The 18,647-nt window shown below is 40.3% G+C and overlaps 1 protein-coding gene across 1 annotated transcript in view; it reads right to left on the bottom strand.

The window, feature by feature from the left end:
* Window positions 1-18,647, bottom strand: part of EFCC1 (EF-hand and coiled-coil domain containing 1) — a gene marked incomplete at its 5' end in the record, with an annotated part of 52,877 nt that overhangs the window by 30,722 nt on the left and 3,508 nt on the right. Inside the window, one exon of the mRNA XM_009080188.1 lies at window positions 17,999-18,405. Coding sequence (XP_009078436.1) covers window positions 17,999-18,405 — 407 coding nt within the window. The remainder of the gene's footprint in view (window positions 1-17,998; window positions 18,406-18,647) is intronic.

Here is an 18,647-nt window from a genome sequence, read left to right as displayed (position 1 = left end):
AGACCACCCTCACTTCTTGTTCTAGTTTATAACCAGACTATACTTAAGTACAGTGAATCAGAAGGCCTCAAAGTTCTTACCAAGGATTAAAGAAAGACTGCCTCACTATTTCCAGGCTCTGTCTACTGCTCTGGTCCCATTGAATTGCAAGTACTGCATCTGGGCAGACAAAATTTTGCTTTCAGATATCCCACCCTTGGAACAAAGGCTTAGTTGAGAGGTTTTGTTGGTTTCTACAAGGAAAACTGGATTTTGAAGCACAGTTATGCTAGTGCTGCTCTGTTCAGTGCTGCTCTTGTTGACTTCTCATGTCATTACATTATTACAGAAGCAATCTCTTAACACATTCATAAGATTCCAGCTTGAAAGATATTTACTTTCGAATCCCTAAAAGCTTTCCACAGATTCAGTGCCTGCAATTCATTAAAATTTTTAGGTCTTGTTTGTTTACTTTTAAATAATAAACATAATCATTGTACTGCACCTTCTGTGAGCCCTCTGGATTGCCTCACTTCATGTGGCTGACAGACAGGTGAGACCTACTCAATCTTTCTGCTGCACGTGGGCTGTAGGTGTCAGCAGGACCTGGGGATGATTGCCACCTCTCCAAAGTACACCTGATGTACCCCAAGAGATTCTCTAGCCCTCTATAAGAAATGCTGAAATCAAAGTACCATCATTTTGAGACAACATATTTGACTCGTCTTCTACAAGACATATAAAAACAAGATCAAAACTTAGAAACTGCAAGTGTAATTAATGCCAGTCCAGATCCCACAGTGCCACCAGAGCAATCTCAGCTAGTACATGGGGTCATGCCCTGAGCAATCACTCTGGAATCCAGGTTATTTTAATTAAATGCTTTTTCATTCCCTGTGGGCCTGTGAGCACTTGAAAAGTGCTCTGAGGGACTGAGTTTAGCATCATCTATAAAACCTACCAAAACCAATACATAAGTTTTAGTAGAGTAGCAAGTGCTGTTACGTATTTATACTTATTTGTCAGCATAGCATTAATAAGAATGGAAAAAAAGTTCCTTAAGTTAAAAGCAGAAAATAGTCCCTAAAGGAAAACTTCTCCTGTCCCCTGGTGGGGATTGGACCTGTAATCTAATAAAACATGGTTTAATTTAAAAATGAAATTTCCTGAATGGCAAGACTGTGTTTAAAAACAGATGAATTCTCCTTGTAGAATAGAATAGTTCAGTTGGAAGGGACCTACAACCATCATCTCGTCCAAGTGTAACTCTTCTAAATCACTGCTTGCTTCTTAAATTGTCTGTATTTGATATTCATGATGGAGTTCTTTAGAATTCCTAGCACTCGGTTTTCTCCAAGACATACAGTGATGAGAATAGATTTTAGATGAGAATTTTCTTAATAATCTAAGCAGGTAATTTCATCATGCTCCTTTATCATATATACATTTATCTAGGACTCATATTCAGGATACAGCCTGTATTTTATGTCTTTGGCTCTGGCAAGAACACAGTAACCTCTATAACAATAGATTTCTGAAATAATAAACATGAATGTCAGAGTTCAAAATATACATAAGTCCTTGGCCACAGTTGCACAGAACAAAGTAATAAGATCTATTACACAAAGTTACTTTCTCATCTTACCATTTAAACCAGAAGAGTTATTGTTCTGGTGACATGAATTATTACAGTGGTTGAAGTAAGTCCAACAGTACAGTCTGAGTGGTCCTAGAACACACATTAATGACAAGTCACTGCTGCAGGAGCAGTAGTACTATTGAAAACCCAACTCTTTGTATCCCAAGGCAATGCTGTTGGTGTATGTTTGGAATAGGTGTTTCATTCATGTACTCAGTGAGTAATGCAAGTGGGCTGAATGTGTGCCATGCAGTTAATAACTTGTGTCAGGTAATCTGCTTAAGCTTTGTGTTTCACAGCACAGCTATCCTGTCTGGTTCTCTTCCATTTGTACAGTCAGGCTATTCTTATATCCTTGCAGAGGGTTTAAAGGAAAAGAAGATTCCTCATTAACACTTCATTCCTTTTTTCAGTGAGATATAATGTGGTATTTCTATTTCAGGACTACCTGGACTAGAAATGAGAAAAATCCTTCTTCCCAGGGTTATGGAACACCATTTTCTCTCCCTGACAGCCCCAACAGAGTGTGAGAAACCAAGTTAAAAGTGCTTTTATGGGTCAGAGGTGAGGTACTTGCATAGGCCTCACACATGGTGAATGGAAGGTGTCATAGAGCCCTCTAAATTATTGAACAGAATCTTCAATAATGCATATATTTATAATGCACATCCCAAGCAACTTGGAGTGAAGTGAGAAAATGTGAACAGAAATAGTAGTGCACATCTGTGACAGAGAGCTGCAAACAGCACGAAGGCCAGAGGAATGTAAATATTAAAGTACATGTTTTCCTTCTGATAAACACGCAGTATTTCGAAAACACTCTGCTTGCCCCCAGATCTCAGCCTGGGCCAACACTCTTACAAATGATCTTTTTCAATTACGTGGAGAAATATTTGCTGTGCCAGCATGTCAGAAGCACTAAACCTAACTTTTCAGATTAAATTTTGCTGTAAGCATGGAGGGATAAAAAGGCTCCTTGCAATATTGGTATGGCTGTCTCTTACACAAAACCTGACATCTACATTGAATAGTGTGTGCTGGTTTCCAGCTCTGCAGGGAGCCCCTGGGTTTGAATGGAAATGAATGAAGTGATTGGAGGCTGGACAATAGGCATCCCTCAGGGGCCTAGAATGGGAAAGCGTGACCTAAAGGCAGGGACTTGTGCAGGGTTTTGTCACACCAGATTTTGGTTGGACTCTTCAGCTATCTAATCCTGTATCCTACTCATTATGTCCCACAAGCAGATGCTTGTGAGGGGTGTGTGAGAAATCCCATGAGAGGCTGCTAACGGGGACGGGGGCGGGGGAGGCACGACGTTTTGGCTAAAGCTGAGAGCCACTCTGGCTCTCACACTGAACTAGAGGGTTTGGAGACTGTCCCAGATTCTAGCTAATATTTACCACTGTAGCTCAGAAAATCTTCTTACCACAGAAACAGTTAATCCACTTTAAATACTGCTAATCTCCAGGTATCACTGATATTTGTGCATCCGAGTGAGAGGTGGTTGCTACAAAAGAGTTAAACAGCATCTCTAAATTTATGGGTCTAGAGATCTTTAGCCATCTTAAAGGTAATTGTAGTAACTAACACGGGTAACAGCTGCCTACTTCTGTGGTTGTTTAGAAGGGAAAACCAACAATTGATCTAGGACTCACATTCAGGATACAGCCTGTATTTTATACCTTTGGCTCTGGCCATTAACCTCTATAACACATTAACCTCTATAACAATGGATTTCTGAAATAACAAAGCTATGGTCTGGAGTCTGAGTAGTGGCTCAGCCTAGAACGTGGATCCTCTGAAACTGTAGTTGTTAGGTAAGCTTGATTCTCAGAGCAATGACCTAGAATTCCTGCAGATGAAGCCAAGGTGACGTTAGAGATATTTCTAAAATCAAACTCTTACTTTATCAACTTATACATATTAAAAGCTCAGAGACAATACTTATAGATACATTTCCCCTGCTATTCATGTACCCTTTTGCATCCTTAGTCCTGCCCTGGCCTTTCACTCTGCAGTATTTCTGTAGATTTCCATGGTGACTCAGATGGAGATGTCATCTTTCTATTTAATGCCTGTAAAGAGGTTTTGTAAATTGGTATTTCAGTTGCTTTCTTAATCCATGTAACCTTTCCCCAAACCAAGCACCTTGCTGTTAGGTGACCACAGCTTACATTACCCACTGTGTAAGAATCACTTTTCTTTATCTGCTCTGAACCTGCCTCCTGCTTTCACATGCTGACTTATAGTTCCTACACTGCGACACTGAAAAATTATTCTCTGTTCATTTTCTTGATAAAAATTTTATAGACCCATTTCACATGTCTCCTCGGTTATCTGTTTGCCACATCTGCAAGAGGCTAAAATAGTTTCCATGCCTTTTTTATCACCCTTGTTGCCTTTTCTATGCCTCCTCTAGTTTAATAGTTTTAGTGAAAGGATCATAATTTCCTTTTTCTGATACAGGTGTTCTGTGAACGTGCATAATTATTTTCTTTGTATTGTTTTCTATTGCTTTCCTAATAAATTTTAATACTATATTTGCTTTCATCTCACAAGTCAGCAACTGAACAGATGATACAATGCTAGGGTTATAAAGCTTGAATAGATAATTCTTCAGCAGTTACAATAATCTCAGAGTCCATCACTGTATCTGTTCCACTGAAGTTGGAAGTGTTGTTTGAGGTTGGGTTTGGGGCTTTTTGCCCCCAAAATGCCATCATTTTGTCACTCAGTGTCCTAAGATTATTCTGCAATCTATCACAGTAGATCCTGGTTTTCCATATCTTGACTACTTGAGTAATTTTAAATGTTTATTTTCAGTATTATTTTGCCTAAAAATCAAATGATTATCACATTGTTGTAGCTTTCCTTACCATGTGATACAAAGCTTATTTCCCCAACTAAAATACAGCCCAAACAAAACGTTTCCAAGGCAGACTATCAATCAAGGCTGAAACTAGGATAAAACTGAAGTTGTGTATCCAGCTCCCTCTCAGACAGTGGATATCTGATCTGAATCCAAGCTTTGTGATTCAAATGCACTTTTAGTGGAGACATGAATCAAATTACTGAGCTGGAACTTTACTGCTTTTGAGATGAATTCAGATGCACCCCTGAACAATGGTCTCCTCTGCAGAGCTTTTAATGAGATGGAAACATCCTGATATACCATGGGTTTTAACATAAGACAGGGTACCAGTTTTCTAAGCACAAATTAGTCTTTTACAAATATAAAATCTAGAATGCATATCACCCACTAAGTACATTAACAGTGCATGCAGTATGCATTTGTTTCATCAGGGAGGGAGGGGAAGCCCTTTAGATTTAAGGATACACAATCTAAGCCATGTAAATCAGGTTTTACACCTGGTTTATAGCTCTCACCTCTGACCTGGCACTTTATATGTTGTATTCTGGGCCAGATCATGGTTTTACAGTTTCACTTATAAAGTAATGGAAAAATGGAATGGTATTTTTGTACACCATGGCAAAGGAGTCTATGTTCCCAGGGTCCTAGGAGGACTTTTGTCATAGAAAAGTTGCTTCATTTTAAGCTTGGTTAAAAGACAAACCAAAATTCAAAAGCATTAGTTTGCTTAACTTCACCAAAAATAACAAACACCTGAAAGTGTACTCAGGCCTCTGTATGGATAATTCATAACCCTGCTTTTAAAAACAATACAGTACATGGTTTTATTCTGTATTTCAGCAGCTCTCCCAGTTCACGTTCATCTTGCCTATTGTAAGCAGTTACACCATCCTTCCCCCAACACAGAATTGAATTAAAATTACCCATTCTTGTGCCAGCATCAAAACTTTATTTTGACCCAGTACTCTGCTCCTTTCTGCAGCCTGACTGAGGAGAGTTCAGATCCTCATTACCCTGGACATCCTATTACTGCTGTTCCCCTTGACCATGCGGGAACCTCACAGGCAGGTTTAGAGCTGCCAAAGGAAGGGGGGCTGTCTGCCCACCCTGGCTGTGCAGGCACCAGCCTTTGCCACAATGAAATGAAGGAAACCCAGAGCTGAGCTCTGCCTGCTGCCTCAGCTGGGCCCCCTTTTACTGCTCCCAACAGCCCTGGTTTTGTTTTGTACAGCCTGTGCAGTTTCATCATTCATTCTGACTGTTTGATTTAAGCTTCCCTTCCCTGGATCAGAAAAAGGCTGGGGAGGGAGGAAGGATGAAAGAAGGTGATGCTTTGACAGCTCCTTTTTCACGGTAATGAGCAGAACTGCTCTTTCTTTCCCCCTCCTGCACACCATGGCCTTTTCTTTCTTTATAGAGCCCCATGAAGGGAAGAAATCACCAGTTCAGCTCTGCCTACCAGGCACTGACTAGATAAACTGGAGGGCTCAGGGTGTCTTTGTGGGCTCTGCTTATGGAGTCATGGCTTTGTTTGGGGGTTATTTGCTGTTTGTTTCTGGTATATAATGATAGGTAAAAGCAGATTAATAGAATTAAAGTTTTGGCTTGAGTACATGAGGCAGCAAAACATCAATTACTTCCTGGTGACTTCTGCACCGTGTGTCATGCTTGTTCGTGGAACACAGCTCCATTAATTTAGCTAGTCCATGGGAGCCTGCCACAGGAAAGATCACCCTGCTTGAAAGAGGAAGAAGTAATTGCTGCCTTTCCAGCATTAATAATTTTCTGTTCTAAAAAGAACATCATTTAATAAAGAGGTAATTTAGATTAAAAGCAACCTGTACCCCAACTAGAAGAAAAGACTTGCTTGATGCAAGATAGTGCTGTTTGCAGTAGCAGAGACTTAACTGTTAAGGTTGAAGAACTGCAGTTTAAGTATAAATTACTTTTAGTGCTTCACAATAAGTGCCGAGCCTTAGGGATTGACAGTTCCTCTGATTTATAAGCAGTACAGGTCTAAAAACCTCAAAGCTCTCAGGATCTTGGATCTTCAGTGATGATGTTTTGATGTGAATTCAGAGCTTAGATTGCTCATAAACTGCATAGTATTTACCTAAAAAGCTTTAAATTTATTTACTCTTTAAAGTTTCCTATTTTGAAATGCATTTGAAGCATCATTTGGAAACTGTAAATCATGATGAACAAAAATGCCCAAACCAAAGAGAGCAAGGCAAGGAGGGAACAACAGGAGAGGGAGGAAAGTAGCAAATGTAAGATTGACAGCACAAGAACAGACCCAGTGTATAATTCCACTGTATAGAGATTAATCATACCTTTTCTGAAAGGTACCAACCCCTGGCTACCCTGCAAGGTCTTTTGTTCAAAGTCTGTGCATTTGCCCAGGAATATCCTGCCAGTGGTGGGAGTATTTCACAGCTGAAAGACTTTTGCTTCTGAGAAACCTGTCACATCCCAGCCAGGGCTCCAGCAGCACAGACAGAGTCTTGCTGACAATATAAGCTAACAGCAGTCTTATTTTTGGTTTTCTTATTCTTTTTCCTCTGCTGAAGGAATTGGCCTTGGGGAATGTGGATAGAATTGGAAATTAAGCAAAGCCATGTACATTCATTAATTCATTAAATCTTGCTTATGACAGTTCAAATATTGGAATTAGAAATCTGAACAAAAAATATTTTGCATCTAAGGAAACTGCCTCTTCAACCCGAAACCAAAATCAAGTATTTAATTTTATTTCTTTTTTTGTGTCTTAAAGTGGTATTTTGAAATTTGATTTACCAATGTTATTCAGATAGGAAAGATCAAAACACTCCAGCAAGAAACTATCCAAATAAAATACCACAATTTTTCTTCTTTTCCTTTTATTTTTGCCTATTTGAAGTCTTTCCTGATGTCACCTAAATATGCAACTAGTTTAAATTGTTTTCAAAGTGTATTTTTGGAGGATGAATCGAGTACTTTGCCTGGGTCTACATGAAATCAGAGCAGTGGCTCTAAGTGAGAGTGGTCTGTCTGTTTACCTCCTTCATGCCATGTCTGTCAGGCCACTGAGCCAAACTGCTATAAACACAGGTGTACCCCCAGTTGCAGATGCCCTGTTGGAAATGCCACCTTTGCCTGTCTGCTGACACAGAAATGGGTAACACAACCTACTTTTATGCAGTTTTCATGAGCACTGGCTTTGCTCTGATTGCTCATGTTTCTGTTGGGTGATTTTCTGCTAAACAGTGCCCCTTAAACCTACCAGCTCTGGGAGTGTGAAATACTGTACTTGGAGCTCAGCTTAAACCCGATAATGTTATGCTTTAAACTTGGCTGACCTCACCATACACAGCTCCAGATACTATCATGTTATGTGAACTACTGCCAAGGATGTGTGAAGGGGTCAAGTACAGAGAGTAAAAGCAGAGCAGATGTGCTGTGAAGACCAGATTTTTCAGTGTTATGATTAATGTGACATCGTGAACCTTCCCTGAAACATTCTGCTGTGAACAGAGACTCTTCACAAAACAAAGCACAGGGCCTGATTTTTATTCTGTAGATTTATTGAAAGGTTTGGGGTCTTTCCACTGAAATCTGATTCCTAACACTTGGCACCTCTGTTCTTGAAATGGATGATGTGTTGTGTGATGACAATTAGCACTCAGACACCCTTCAGGGAACATTTTTCTCCACAAACACGAAGGGACTGCAACACACAGTTAGTCACAGCCTCTACACCTTATTTTTCGAGTAGTTTTAAGAATGATGCTGTGAGGGCTTGAGGGCTGAAGTTACTTGTTACACAGAAGTAATCATGCACAAAGCTTAAATTTGGCATTTCTTGGCCAACCATTCCTTTTTGCATAAAATCCATTCCTATGTGAAATGGCACTGGGGACAGACAGAGACACATCCTGGGATACAGACACCTGCAATAATGGTCAAGCTTCAGTCTGTGCTTTGTTTTCAGTCTCTGAAGTTGAGCTGCAACTTTGTGATCCTTCAAGGACACACATATGTATTTATTTTTATCAGAATTTGTCAGGTTTTCAGATAGGACTTATGAAAAGGTATTAAAATGTAAAAAAATTCCTTTTTTTTCAAAGATAAAGACTGGTCTCTGAACTAAAGCCAGCCTCTTGATGTCTTTGACAACTTTCAGGTTGCTTGGCTTACGCACACAGATAGTTCCACATCTGGAATTGTGAAAATGCCTCTTCTCTGTAACATTTTGAAGCAAATATTTTGACCAGCTGATCCTCCTGCCCTCCTTCTTCCCCTCTTTCCCCCAGAATCTCACATCTGGAATTGTGAAAATGCCTCTTCTGTGTAACATTCTGAAGCAAATACTTTGACCAGCTGATCCTCCTGCCCTCCTTCTTCCCCTCTTTCCTCCAGAATCTGTGTCTGTGTTTGAATTTCCAGTTTGGGATTATCTCAGGATGTGATTAAAATTTAAAATCAGAAATCTGGAATTGTGAAAATGCCTCTTCTGTGTAACATTCTGAAGCAAATACTTTGACCAGCTGATCCTCCTGCCCTCCTTCTTCCCCTCTTTCCTCCAGAATCTGTGTCTGTGTTTGAATTTCCAGTTTGGGATTATCTCAGGATGTGATTAAAATTTAAAATCAGAAGCATTTAATTCCAGTTTGGGATTATCTCAGGATGTGAAGCTTTAAAATCAGATGCATTTAATCTGTGTCACTTATAATGCATGGCATTCTTTTCTAGGTTTTTCTCTGGTTTGAGGGCAGCATTTGTCTTAGGTCGTGACTGCAGTTTGCCTTAGGTTTTTTCAGAGGCTACTGTTCTGAATAGCTGAGATTCAGATGGCCAGGCAAATCCAGGGAAACATGCTGAGTGTCACAAAGAGAATACCCTAAGTCATGCATAAGAGAGGCAAATATCAATCTGGAGTTTACTCATTCTGCTAAGCAGGCAGAGGAGATGCTGATAAAAGTTGAAAAAATACACTGGAGAATGAAGGGAAGAGAACAGTACAGTAAACATGGGCAGTGATTCAACAGGAATTCTGACTCTGGTGAGCAGACAAGACAACAGAACAAATATTTGCAGGACTCCTAAATAACTGTCTCATGGTATTGAAAATACAGAAATTGCCTATGCTGTATTTCCTCATATCAGTGACATTTATTAGCTCACCCCACAACCTGCTTAGAGTCCAGGCAATTTTAAATACAGACTGAGTGTCTATCTCTGTGTGACTCTGCTCCTGGCAGTGTCCTAAGTAACATGATGGTATTTCCAATCTTGTGATTTAACCTGTGCTGTCCTGATGATGGGGTTTAAGAAATTTGCTTGGCTGGGAGTCTGCATTATGGCAAGTTCCCAGGGAAGTCATGGAGTCAATTAATTTATTCTAGGTATTTTTCCCAGTGCTATTATTCCATGGAGGAGCTTTCTTAGTATTGAAGGTAATGATGAAATACAATAGTTGCCTGTGCATCTATTGTTTCTTTCTCTAGATGGCCAATTCTTTTACAGCCCTGCTTGAAGTAAGCTGCTCAAACAGAACATATTTCTTGCAAAGCCAAGGACAGGTTTGAGTGAACTGGTCCAGATTTCATGATTCCATGCTTTTTTTTCTGGTTTATAAACTTAAAAGGCTTTTTGTTGAGTTTGGTTTTGGGATTTTTAAGCATAACATCCGCAAATTTCCCTCAAACAATTGTAAGCTACTTCACTCATCTTGTTACATCATTCTGTTTTGGGACATATTAAAGAGATAAGGCAGATCATTAAACCTTCCATATTCTGAGGGCAGACTGTTTCAGCAGAACAGTTTGAAAACTTGGGCTGTTGGCATCTGTCTTACAAACCACCTTGTCTTTTTGCCTCCTGAAGGAAAGTGAGATGAGGAACAAAGAGTGAATAATCACTTCTTATTGCTTTAGCAGAATTTCTCCTCTCCTCATTTTCATGAATTGATTTTCAGGCGTTACAAAGAAAATAAAAAATAAAACTTCTTCCCTTTCATTCCTTCAGCAAAACAAAAAGCTTAAAAGAACGCAGAATTCTCTACTTGTGCCTGATGACGATCGGCAGTGTTTGATTTTCAAAGTAACTCCTGTGAATGGACACAAAAATGGCATATGTTGAACCCACTTGAGATATGGTTGGTTGTTTTAACTTTATCTCTGGAGGGGCTTGGTGGAGTCTGGGAGTACTTAAATGTGTGTTCAAGTGCCTGACCAAAACACTTGTCAATACCCTGATCCTCTCAGGATCTCACCCTTGGTGGTTTTACTTTGGGTTTTTGTCAATACCTTTGACATCCAGGGAGGTAAACATAAAAGCCACACATTGCACTTTGAGGTTATATATTGCCTCTCTGCGTTACAAAACTGACCTGAGGAAAAGGTGCATTTTAAGAAGACCTGCTAGCTCTTCAAAGCATCTGTTAGGGAGGTTTGGCCACCTTCCATGCAGCTAAAGATTTATTACCCAGTATGTTCTTGTTACTCTGGTAAGCAAAGGAATGCTGCTAATGAACCCAGCAGGTCTGATTACAGGGGATTATGAGCAGCACGGTGGGACCTGCTCACACGGAGACCTTTGAGTGAGGTGGGGCACTCTGGCAAGGGTCCTTTCCTGCAGGTGCTCCTGTGCACAGAAGTGGCTACAAACTTGTCAGGTTGGTGTAACGAACAATGAGAGAACAAGTGTGTGGCTGTGTAGGCAATATGTAACAGTGCTCCTGCCTCCCCAGAGAGGCTCGTCCTGAGCTGTGATGCTTTGTGACAGCAGGCTACAAACTCTTGGCTTACAGATGTGTTTTTCTTGTTGATAAATAATTGTTGTTTTTATGCAGCTCTCCTACACCGATGTTAGCTGGCTTTTAGGTCAAGAGAGATGCAAAGGCCTCAGTCTTGTCAAGCTGATAACTCCACTCCCAGTTTGCTGTGCTCGTATCTCTGTGCAGTGGGATCTGGAGTATCAGGATCTGTCAGATGGATGATATTGAGGTTAACTGTGCACAACAGCAGCACAAGGCAGCAATGTCCTGTCAGCAGTGAGCTAAGGCCACTGGGCAGATGGTGCCTGGGTAGCAAGTGCTGTACTGCTAATGGGAGATGGAGAAAGGGGCCGCACAGGAGCTCTCCCCAGCACGCCAGAGGGTTGCAGCTGAGGGCTGTTTGTGAGCTAAGACCGTGTTTGTTTGATGCTGGTTCTTGCAATGACAGCAAGCCAGCAGTTGGGGAGAAATGCTTTCTGAGGGGGCACCGCCAGCCCTACGGTTCAAAAGTGCTGGGGGAGTAAGTTTTGTCTTTAATTTCATATACAAACATAACTCTAAACCTTCTTTTTTGCTGGCAGAAGACAAGATGGATGCTATGTTGTATCATCTAGAAAGTTTTTTGTAGCAATAGTGTCTATAATCTTGGGGAAAGACTATACAAAGCCAGGGCAGCCACCCAAAGGAGGGAAGGGCACAGCTGTCACTGTGGGGGCCGCCAAGCTGCTGGCTGAGTTTCCAGGCCCTAATTCAAGGGACAGTAGCTGCAGAGACATTGACTACACACGTTCTGAGAAAAAAGTAATATCTCTGGTGTAGGAGAGGTTAGCATGATTCAAATTGTGCATTGAATAGCAAGGGAGACAAGCTTCTAAAGCTTAAAAGGCAGCTGCATGCTGTGTACGAGATGACAGAACTAACTCCTTTGGCTTGGACTATAGATTTGTTTCCGCTGGCTGCAGCAGGGCTTGCAGTGTGCTTTCATCTCTCCATCTCCAGGAAGGTGTGTGCCATGGAGGCTGCTAGGGACAGCTCCAGAGGGAACACTCAGTGCCCGCGCAGAGCTGTGGGAGGAAGCCTGGAGGCAGCGAAAGCACATCCCCCCGGTGAATGGGCACTGTCCCTGTGTGTGGCACTGCCATTGTGCTCCCGGTGATTTACTCCCCACACAGCAAATAAGGCCAGGCAGATGAAAAGGAGGATTTAGTGAGAAAACAGAGAAAGTCTCCCAAGAATAAACACTGTGTAACCAAGAGCCCAGCATGGAAAAAGGCTACACTTCCAACAGCACAGCACACAAGTACAAGCTGCCTTGTGGATAAGTCCACTGGCACCAATCTGAATGGATTTGAAGTCAAGGTTTTGCTATTGTTATGGGAAGCAAGTATTATTAATGCTAGAAAGAAAGACTTTTGCATTTGAAATAAAACTAGCCCTTCCTTACAAAGAGATGCTATGCATTTCCTTCAGTGCCGTATTAACGTAATGTAAACACGTTAATATATTAAAATTGCTCTGTACAGTTCTCTCTACCATCTATAACAATACCCTCAATTATACCTTTTTGTGAAATCAAAATGTTCCTTTAAAGTGCCTCAAATGAGCAGTAATCTGATTTGCTTACTTAGTTTACAATTCTTCTATGACTAGAGACATGCCAGTAGTCTAAGATTCATATTCAGTAGGCTAAGATTCCCCAGGGAGGTGGTGGATTCACCATCCCTGGAGGTTTTCAACATGAGACTGATGTGGTACTTATTGCCATGGTCTAGTAATGACAGTAGGGTTGGACTCAATGATCTTTGAGGTCTTTTCCCACCAGGTTGATTCTATGATTCTATATGATGGGAACATAACATACCTGCCATTGTTAATTACTTAAAAATCTGAAGTTCTGTGGGGTTTTTGGCAGACTTCTATGTAACACATCACTTCTTACAGTCATAAGTAGAAGACAATATCAGGTACAAGCAGAATTCATTCATGCAAAACAATCTGAGTGCTTTTACAAATGAGACTCTGCAAAGTAACATTTCATTTCACTCTCTGTGAGCTCAGTTCCTTGACAGCCATCATTCCTACTGACTGCCATAAGTCCCTGCTCCCTGCCTGTCACTGCTCTTGTCCAAGGATGTACTTCTCATCTGCAGGTCTGCCCAGTCTTTTCTGTGCTCCAGCACATAAACATCCACAGCCTCCATTCAGATTTTGTGCACTTGAAATAAATGACCAACATGCACTTCACCTCACAACCAGCAAGCAGCTAGTACTGACGACAATAGTCAAGCAGAAGTTGTTCAGGTTTTCTTTACTTAAGGACAAATTTTAAAAATAGGAGAACAGTTCTAGAATGCCTAAATATAAAACATGCATTATTATTCCAACTGGAAATAACCTACTATAGACACCTTCTTTTGTGCATTAGTGTTTCTTTCCTAGGGCTTTTCTTTCTTCACTCAATGGAACTGATTCTGTATCTGTTGGGAATATTTCCATATTCATCTCCTGCTCTTGGATTATTGATTTGGATCTGTTTGGTCCATGTTTTACAGTGTAAATGATAACCTGAGAAATTATTGAAAAGATTAGTATACTGTCTCCTGAAAGAAAAGGAAAACTGAACCAGTTTCAATATAAGCTAACCTAGAGCATAACGTTTTAGAAAACTGAACACTGATGAAATAAATAAATGGAGAAAATTATGCTAGAGGCCTCAAACTTCATATTTATAGGAGAATATGAGGGGATGGAACAAGCCTCTCTGCATTCTATGCAAAAAGGATTCCTACTCATTAACACATATAAATGCTGATGGACAATTAAGTAATTTGGGAGACAGACCATGCATATGGGAAGCATTTTTGGTATTTTATGACCCCTTCCACTGACCTATGTAATTACTGTGCTGCTGGCTAATGTAGCAATACAAACCCTCTGTGAACATCTCTCTTATGAAGTCTTACTTCAATTCTAAATGGCTTCTTTATTTGTTACACAGGGATCAAAAAAAGGGGGGTTAAATTCTTTTATTTCCTCCAGTGCTATTAAAGAGAAAAAGAATCTGTAAACTTTATTAAGTAATCAATTTCTAAGCCACCTACTATGTAGTATAGTAAACAGAGCCAACTTGTATTTGGCAAGAACAATTCACGTCAAACCAATCTAGTTTCCTCTTCTGACAGGGCAAATGGCTGAATGGATAAAAAGAAGCAGTGGATGTGACATTTTTATTGTAGTAACATTTTATATGTGGCATTCTTATAAATAATACTTAAAAATCATGGGACTGTATTAGAATACATGAGTGGTGTCACCTTGAGCTGAAGCAAGACTTAGTGGGGAAAAAAAAAGGAGTTTAGGGAATAGCTGTTAATGATTTGTTCTCAGATAGAGTCTATCAAGTGGGGGCCACCAGAATCCAGCCTGGGACCTTGCCAGTGTGTTCATTTGGACTTCCAGTTTCTGAAAGAGATATTACAAGTGTGCAATTGACACTAAGGTGGGAGGGAATGACAGCAGTTCCCAATATCATCCTGAGAAACTGGACAACCAGTCCAAAAATGGAACAGCTGAGCTTCAGTAATAACAACTGTAACAGGAAATACCTGGGAAAATGAAATCAAGTGCCTCAGTACAAAAAGAGAATAACTCCCTGGGAGGCAAGAAAATGGGACTGGCCTGACTTCCTAAACTCTTCTGTATCCAGACATTGTGAATTACACACTTTTTATATAATACCACTGATAAATATACAATTTCTTCTGACATCTTCTTCCTCTAAAATGAGCTGAACTCATGCTGTTCAGTAAGGAATGTCTTGAACTTCACCTTTAAAGCATCTGAGCTGACTCCCTAAACTGACAGGCTGATCCCTAAAGTAAAAACTGAAAGACATTCCAGATTTCTAATGGTGGAGAAAGGGGCCAAAACCCTGACACATGCATCCATATTAGGAAGGATAGGATGTGCACCTCAAGACAAGAAGTATCTATGAACTATTTGATCACTTGGGTTGGTTTAGGAACCTACTGACATCAGAGGGACATTTCAAACCCTGACACAGGAACCTCTGTACTCACCTATATTTAAGCCATACAAATATGCAGGAGGATGAGTCTGTGGGCAGAAAAAGTGATTGTAATTATGTACTCCAATTTAGGAAAACATTTAATCACTTGCAGGTACTTAAATACTTTCTTGAATAGATGCAAGCTGTGTTGTTTCCTGAGTTAGGGATTATAATGTAAGATCATGGTTGTGATTCCAGATCTAAATGATAGCCAGCAGGTATCAGATGAAGGTCTAGAAGTGAGATTTAGATGCTTAAAAAGCTTTGAAAATCTGAACCTAAAAGAAGAAATCATTTCCTTTATAAATATGAAACTATAAATAGGAACAGCATGTAAAGCTCATAGATTGGACTCACTCTTGAATATAATCCTTGCGGGAAGAAATTAGACTAGCTGGAGTAAACCAGTGGCATAACAAGCCACTTAAGGTGAATTCTCATGAGACATACCTGTAATCTTAAATGCTTTCTGCAGTATACTCAAATCCCCACCCATTTCTCTCCACTGCTACGTTGCAGTATTAGTTCTTGCCAAATCAAGATCCTGCTCACAAACTCTGTGTGGTGTTTGGCAATGGAGAAAACTGCTCACTGCAGTACTAACTTAATTACAGACTGACTTAAGTAACATTACACGTAATGCACTTGCCAGTTGACAGGCAGAAACCTGCAGCACATAGCAGCTGTCCCTCCATCTCTGCACCTTGGCCAACTCATCAGCTTCTCTTCACCATGCACTTCCAGCACCTCACCCAAAACATGCCCATGGGTTTTGGACTTCTGCACAACAGAAGGTGATTGTCTGTGAGCAGAAGGAGTTTGTGCTGTCTGTAACACAAATGTAAGCAAGGAAAGGGAGTGGGACAAACTACAATGCCGGTGGCTGTGTGGGGTAGAGACAGCCACACTGGTACTCTCACCACAGTAACACAGAGCTCTGCAATGCTTAACTATTTTCTGCTGGTTTGGGCACCATCATTAGAATACCATCATTTGGAATGGTGGTATTCCACATACAGTGGAATATGACCACAGACATGCAAGTCACAATCATCGTTAAGCATCTCTGCTGTTAAATCGAATTACATGGATGGGGAGATGGAAGTGCTTTATGGTCAAGAGAGAATCTGAAAGGGTCTTGCATATGCAAACTTGCCTGGTCCTCCACTAAATATGCCACAGGGCTAAAAAAGGGGTGTAGTTCCCAAATGGTCAGTCCAGCACCATTCCTGAGCTTTACAATCATTTTAATTTACATGCAATTAAAAAAATAGATATTACGAATGAAGATTATCTTACAAGGAATGTGTAATTTACATTTTTAAGCTCAGACTATTTCCATGTATCCCACAGAAGTTCCTGCTCTGAATGGCCTAGTTGACATTCTTTACTGTCTTAGTTCATCTCTTCCTGTTTGAAGGTGATTTTTTTATCCTACATTGGAAAAGCAATTCTACAGAACAAGAACTCATCTTAAGTCCCTGGTGCTTATGCCATGGAGAACATGATAGACTACACAAGTACTTTGATCCCTCTTAGCACTAAGAGTTGTATTATTCATCCAGATATTGACAGTCGTCTTGGACATCATGTGCCCTTGCAGTGTTTTTAAAATCCTATAGGTATTTCAATAAATGCTTTTATCTTGTGCAACCACACAGGTATTAACATAGACAATGCTTACAGAATGACATGGGATAAAATGGGTATTTTTAGAATTGCCTCACTTCACAAACCAGTACAATAGCTATCAAGCCACAAATAACTCACTATGAATTCTTCTTATAAGCAAACAGAGGAAGTGTAAGTTTAGGAAGAGACAAGGAGTTCAGAATATACAACGTATTAAAATACCAGATTTAGTACAGTTAGTAAAAATATATATAAATGTTGGCTTTGTTTTGGGTCAGTGAAAACATAAATTAGATTTTATTCCAGAGATCAATTTGAAACTTGGGCAGAAATGCCTAACACTTAACAACCATCAGTAAGTCCAAGTTTTTCTGAGATAAAAACCAACAAAAGCAGTGAACTATTAAATTCATGACCAATTTTCTGACTTCTGGACACACCTATTTATGCTGTTACAAAAGTGGCTTTTGCTGCATAATGTATTCTTTTGAGACTCCTGCTGTATTTTGTGGTTTTAGCTTCTCTCTTCTGAAGTATTACCTATTCTGTCAGTGAAGAAGCAATGAAATCTCAGCAGAATTTAAAACCATTGGCCTTGTGTGCTTTGCCCCAATTCCTATGACAAGCTGAAGAGCTTTCCTAAGGAATGGTGTGTCAGCCATCTGATTACAGCTGTCTCTGGATGTGACCTAACGAGCAGGAGATATGAGGGAAAAAGTAAGTGTGTTGGAAATGGATTCTGAAGGACTGTCAGCAATTTGTTTGGGGCTTTCTTGAAGCATTGCTATGTTGAGTTCTGTTGCTGTGTTTGAGAGTAACTTCAGCTCTCTGTAGGTCAGCACCCTTACTTTGGCCTACCTTCCACTGAATGCTCCCGGTTGTCTTATGGATCCTTTACCAAGAAAATGGAAAAGCAGCTCTTAATTTCCCTCTGGCTAGATTTCACAACATGTACTTGGAGACATTTAATACACCACAATCTGTGATTTTCAAAGTAACTTGTGTTCCAATACTGGTTTTATAGGCATTTTTTGACAGACTCAAACTTACCTATAGTGCTGCAGTTCTGATTCCAGCTGCTGAATGTATATTAGCAGATGTGGCACCTCATTAGCTTTCACTTCTAGCTCCTTCACTTTGCCAAGACTGTTCAGGACGGCGTGTCTTGCCTCTTCAACCTTCTTCCTCATTTCTGCTTGTTCCCTCTTCAGGTTACGGTTGCAGTCTTCCAGACTGACCAGAGCTTCCTGAGAACTCTTCAGCTCTCTTTCCAGCTCTTGATTGAACCTGATTGCTTCTTCAATTTGCCCATCCCTGGAGCTCCGGATGAGTTCCATTTCCTTCAGGACACTTTGAAGGCACTTGGATTGGGAGTGGTTCTGGGTTAGAGGTCTCTCACTCCCTATCAAACAGGTCCCCTCTTCCTTATGGTTAGCATGGCTCTTCCGCAGTCCTACCTGTAATGACCAGGAGCAGAAAGCAGGGAGGAATTCATGTGTTTTAAAGCAACTGACATTTCAATCAAGACCAAAAATGGCTGGATTGTGTTTTGTTGGGTTTCTTTAATCACACATAGCTGATCAGCAACTAGCAAGCTACTTACTTTTGTGAAATACAGAGACAAGAAAACAATCTCTGGAAAGCAGCTTTTAATATGTGTCTATAAATTTAATTTTCAAACTACTCATCATTAGGTTAT

Source organism: Acanthisitta chloris, unplaced genomic scaffold (genome assembly GCF_000695815.1).
Source record: "Acanthisitta chloris isolate BGI_N310 unplaced genomic scaffold, ASM69581v1 scaffold12908, whole genome shotgun sequence".
Lineage (NCBI taxonomy): Eukaryota > Metazoa > Chordata > Aves > Passeriformes > Acanthisittidae > Acanthisitta > Acanthisitta chloris.
Note: the sequence above shows the minus strand (reverse complement) of the source record. Positions and strands in the feature narration are given on the sequence as shown.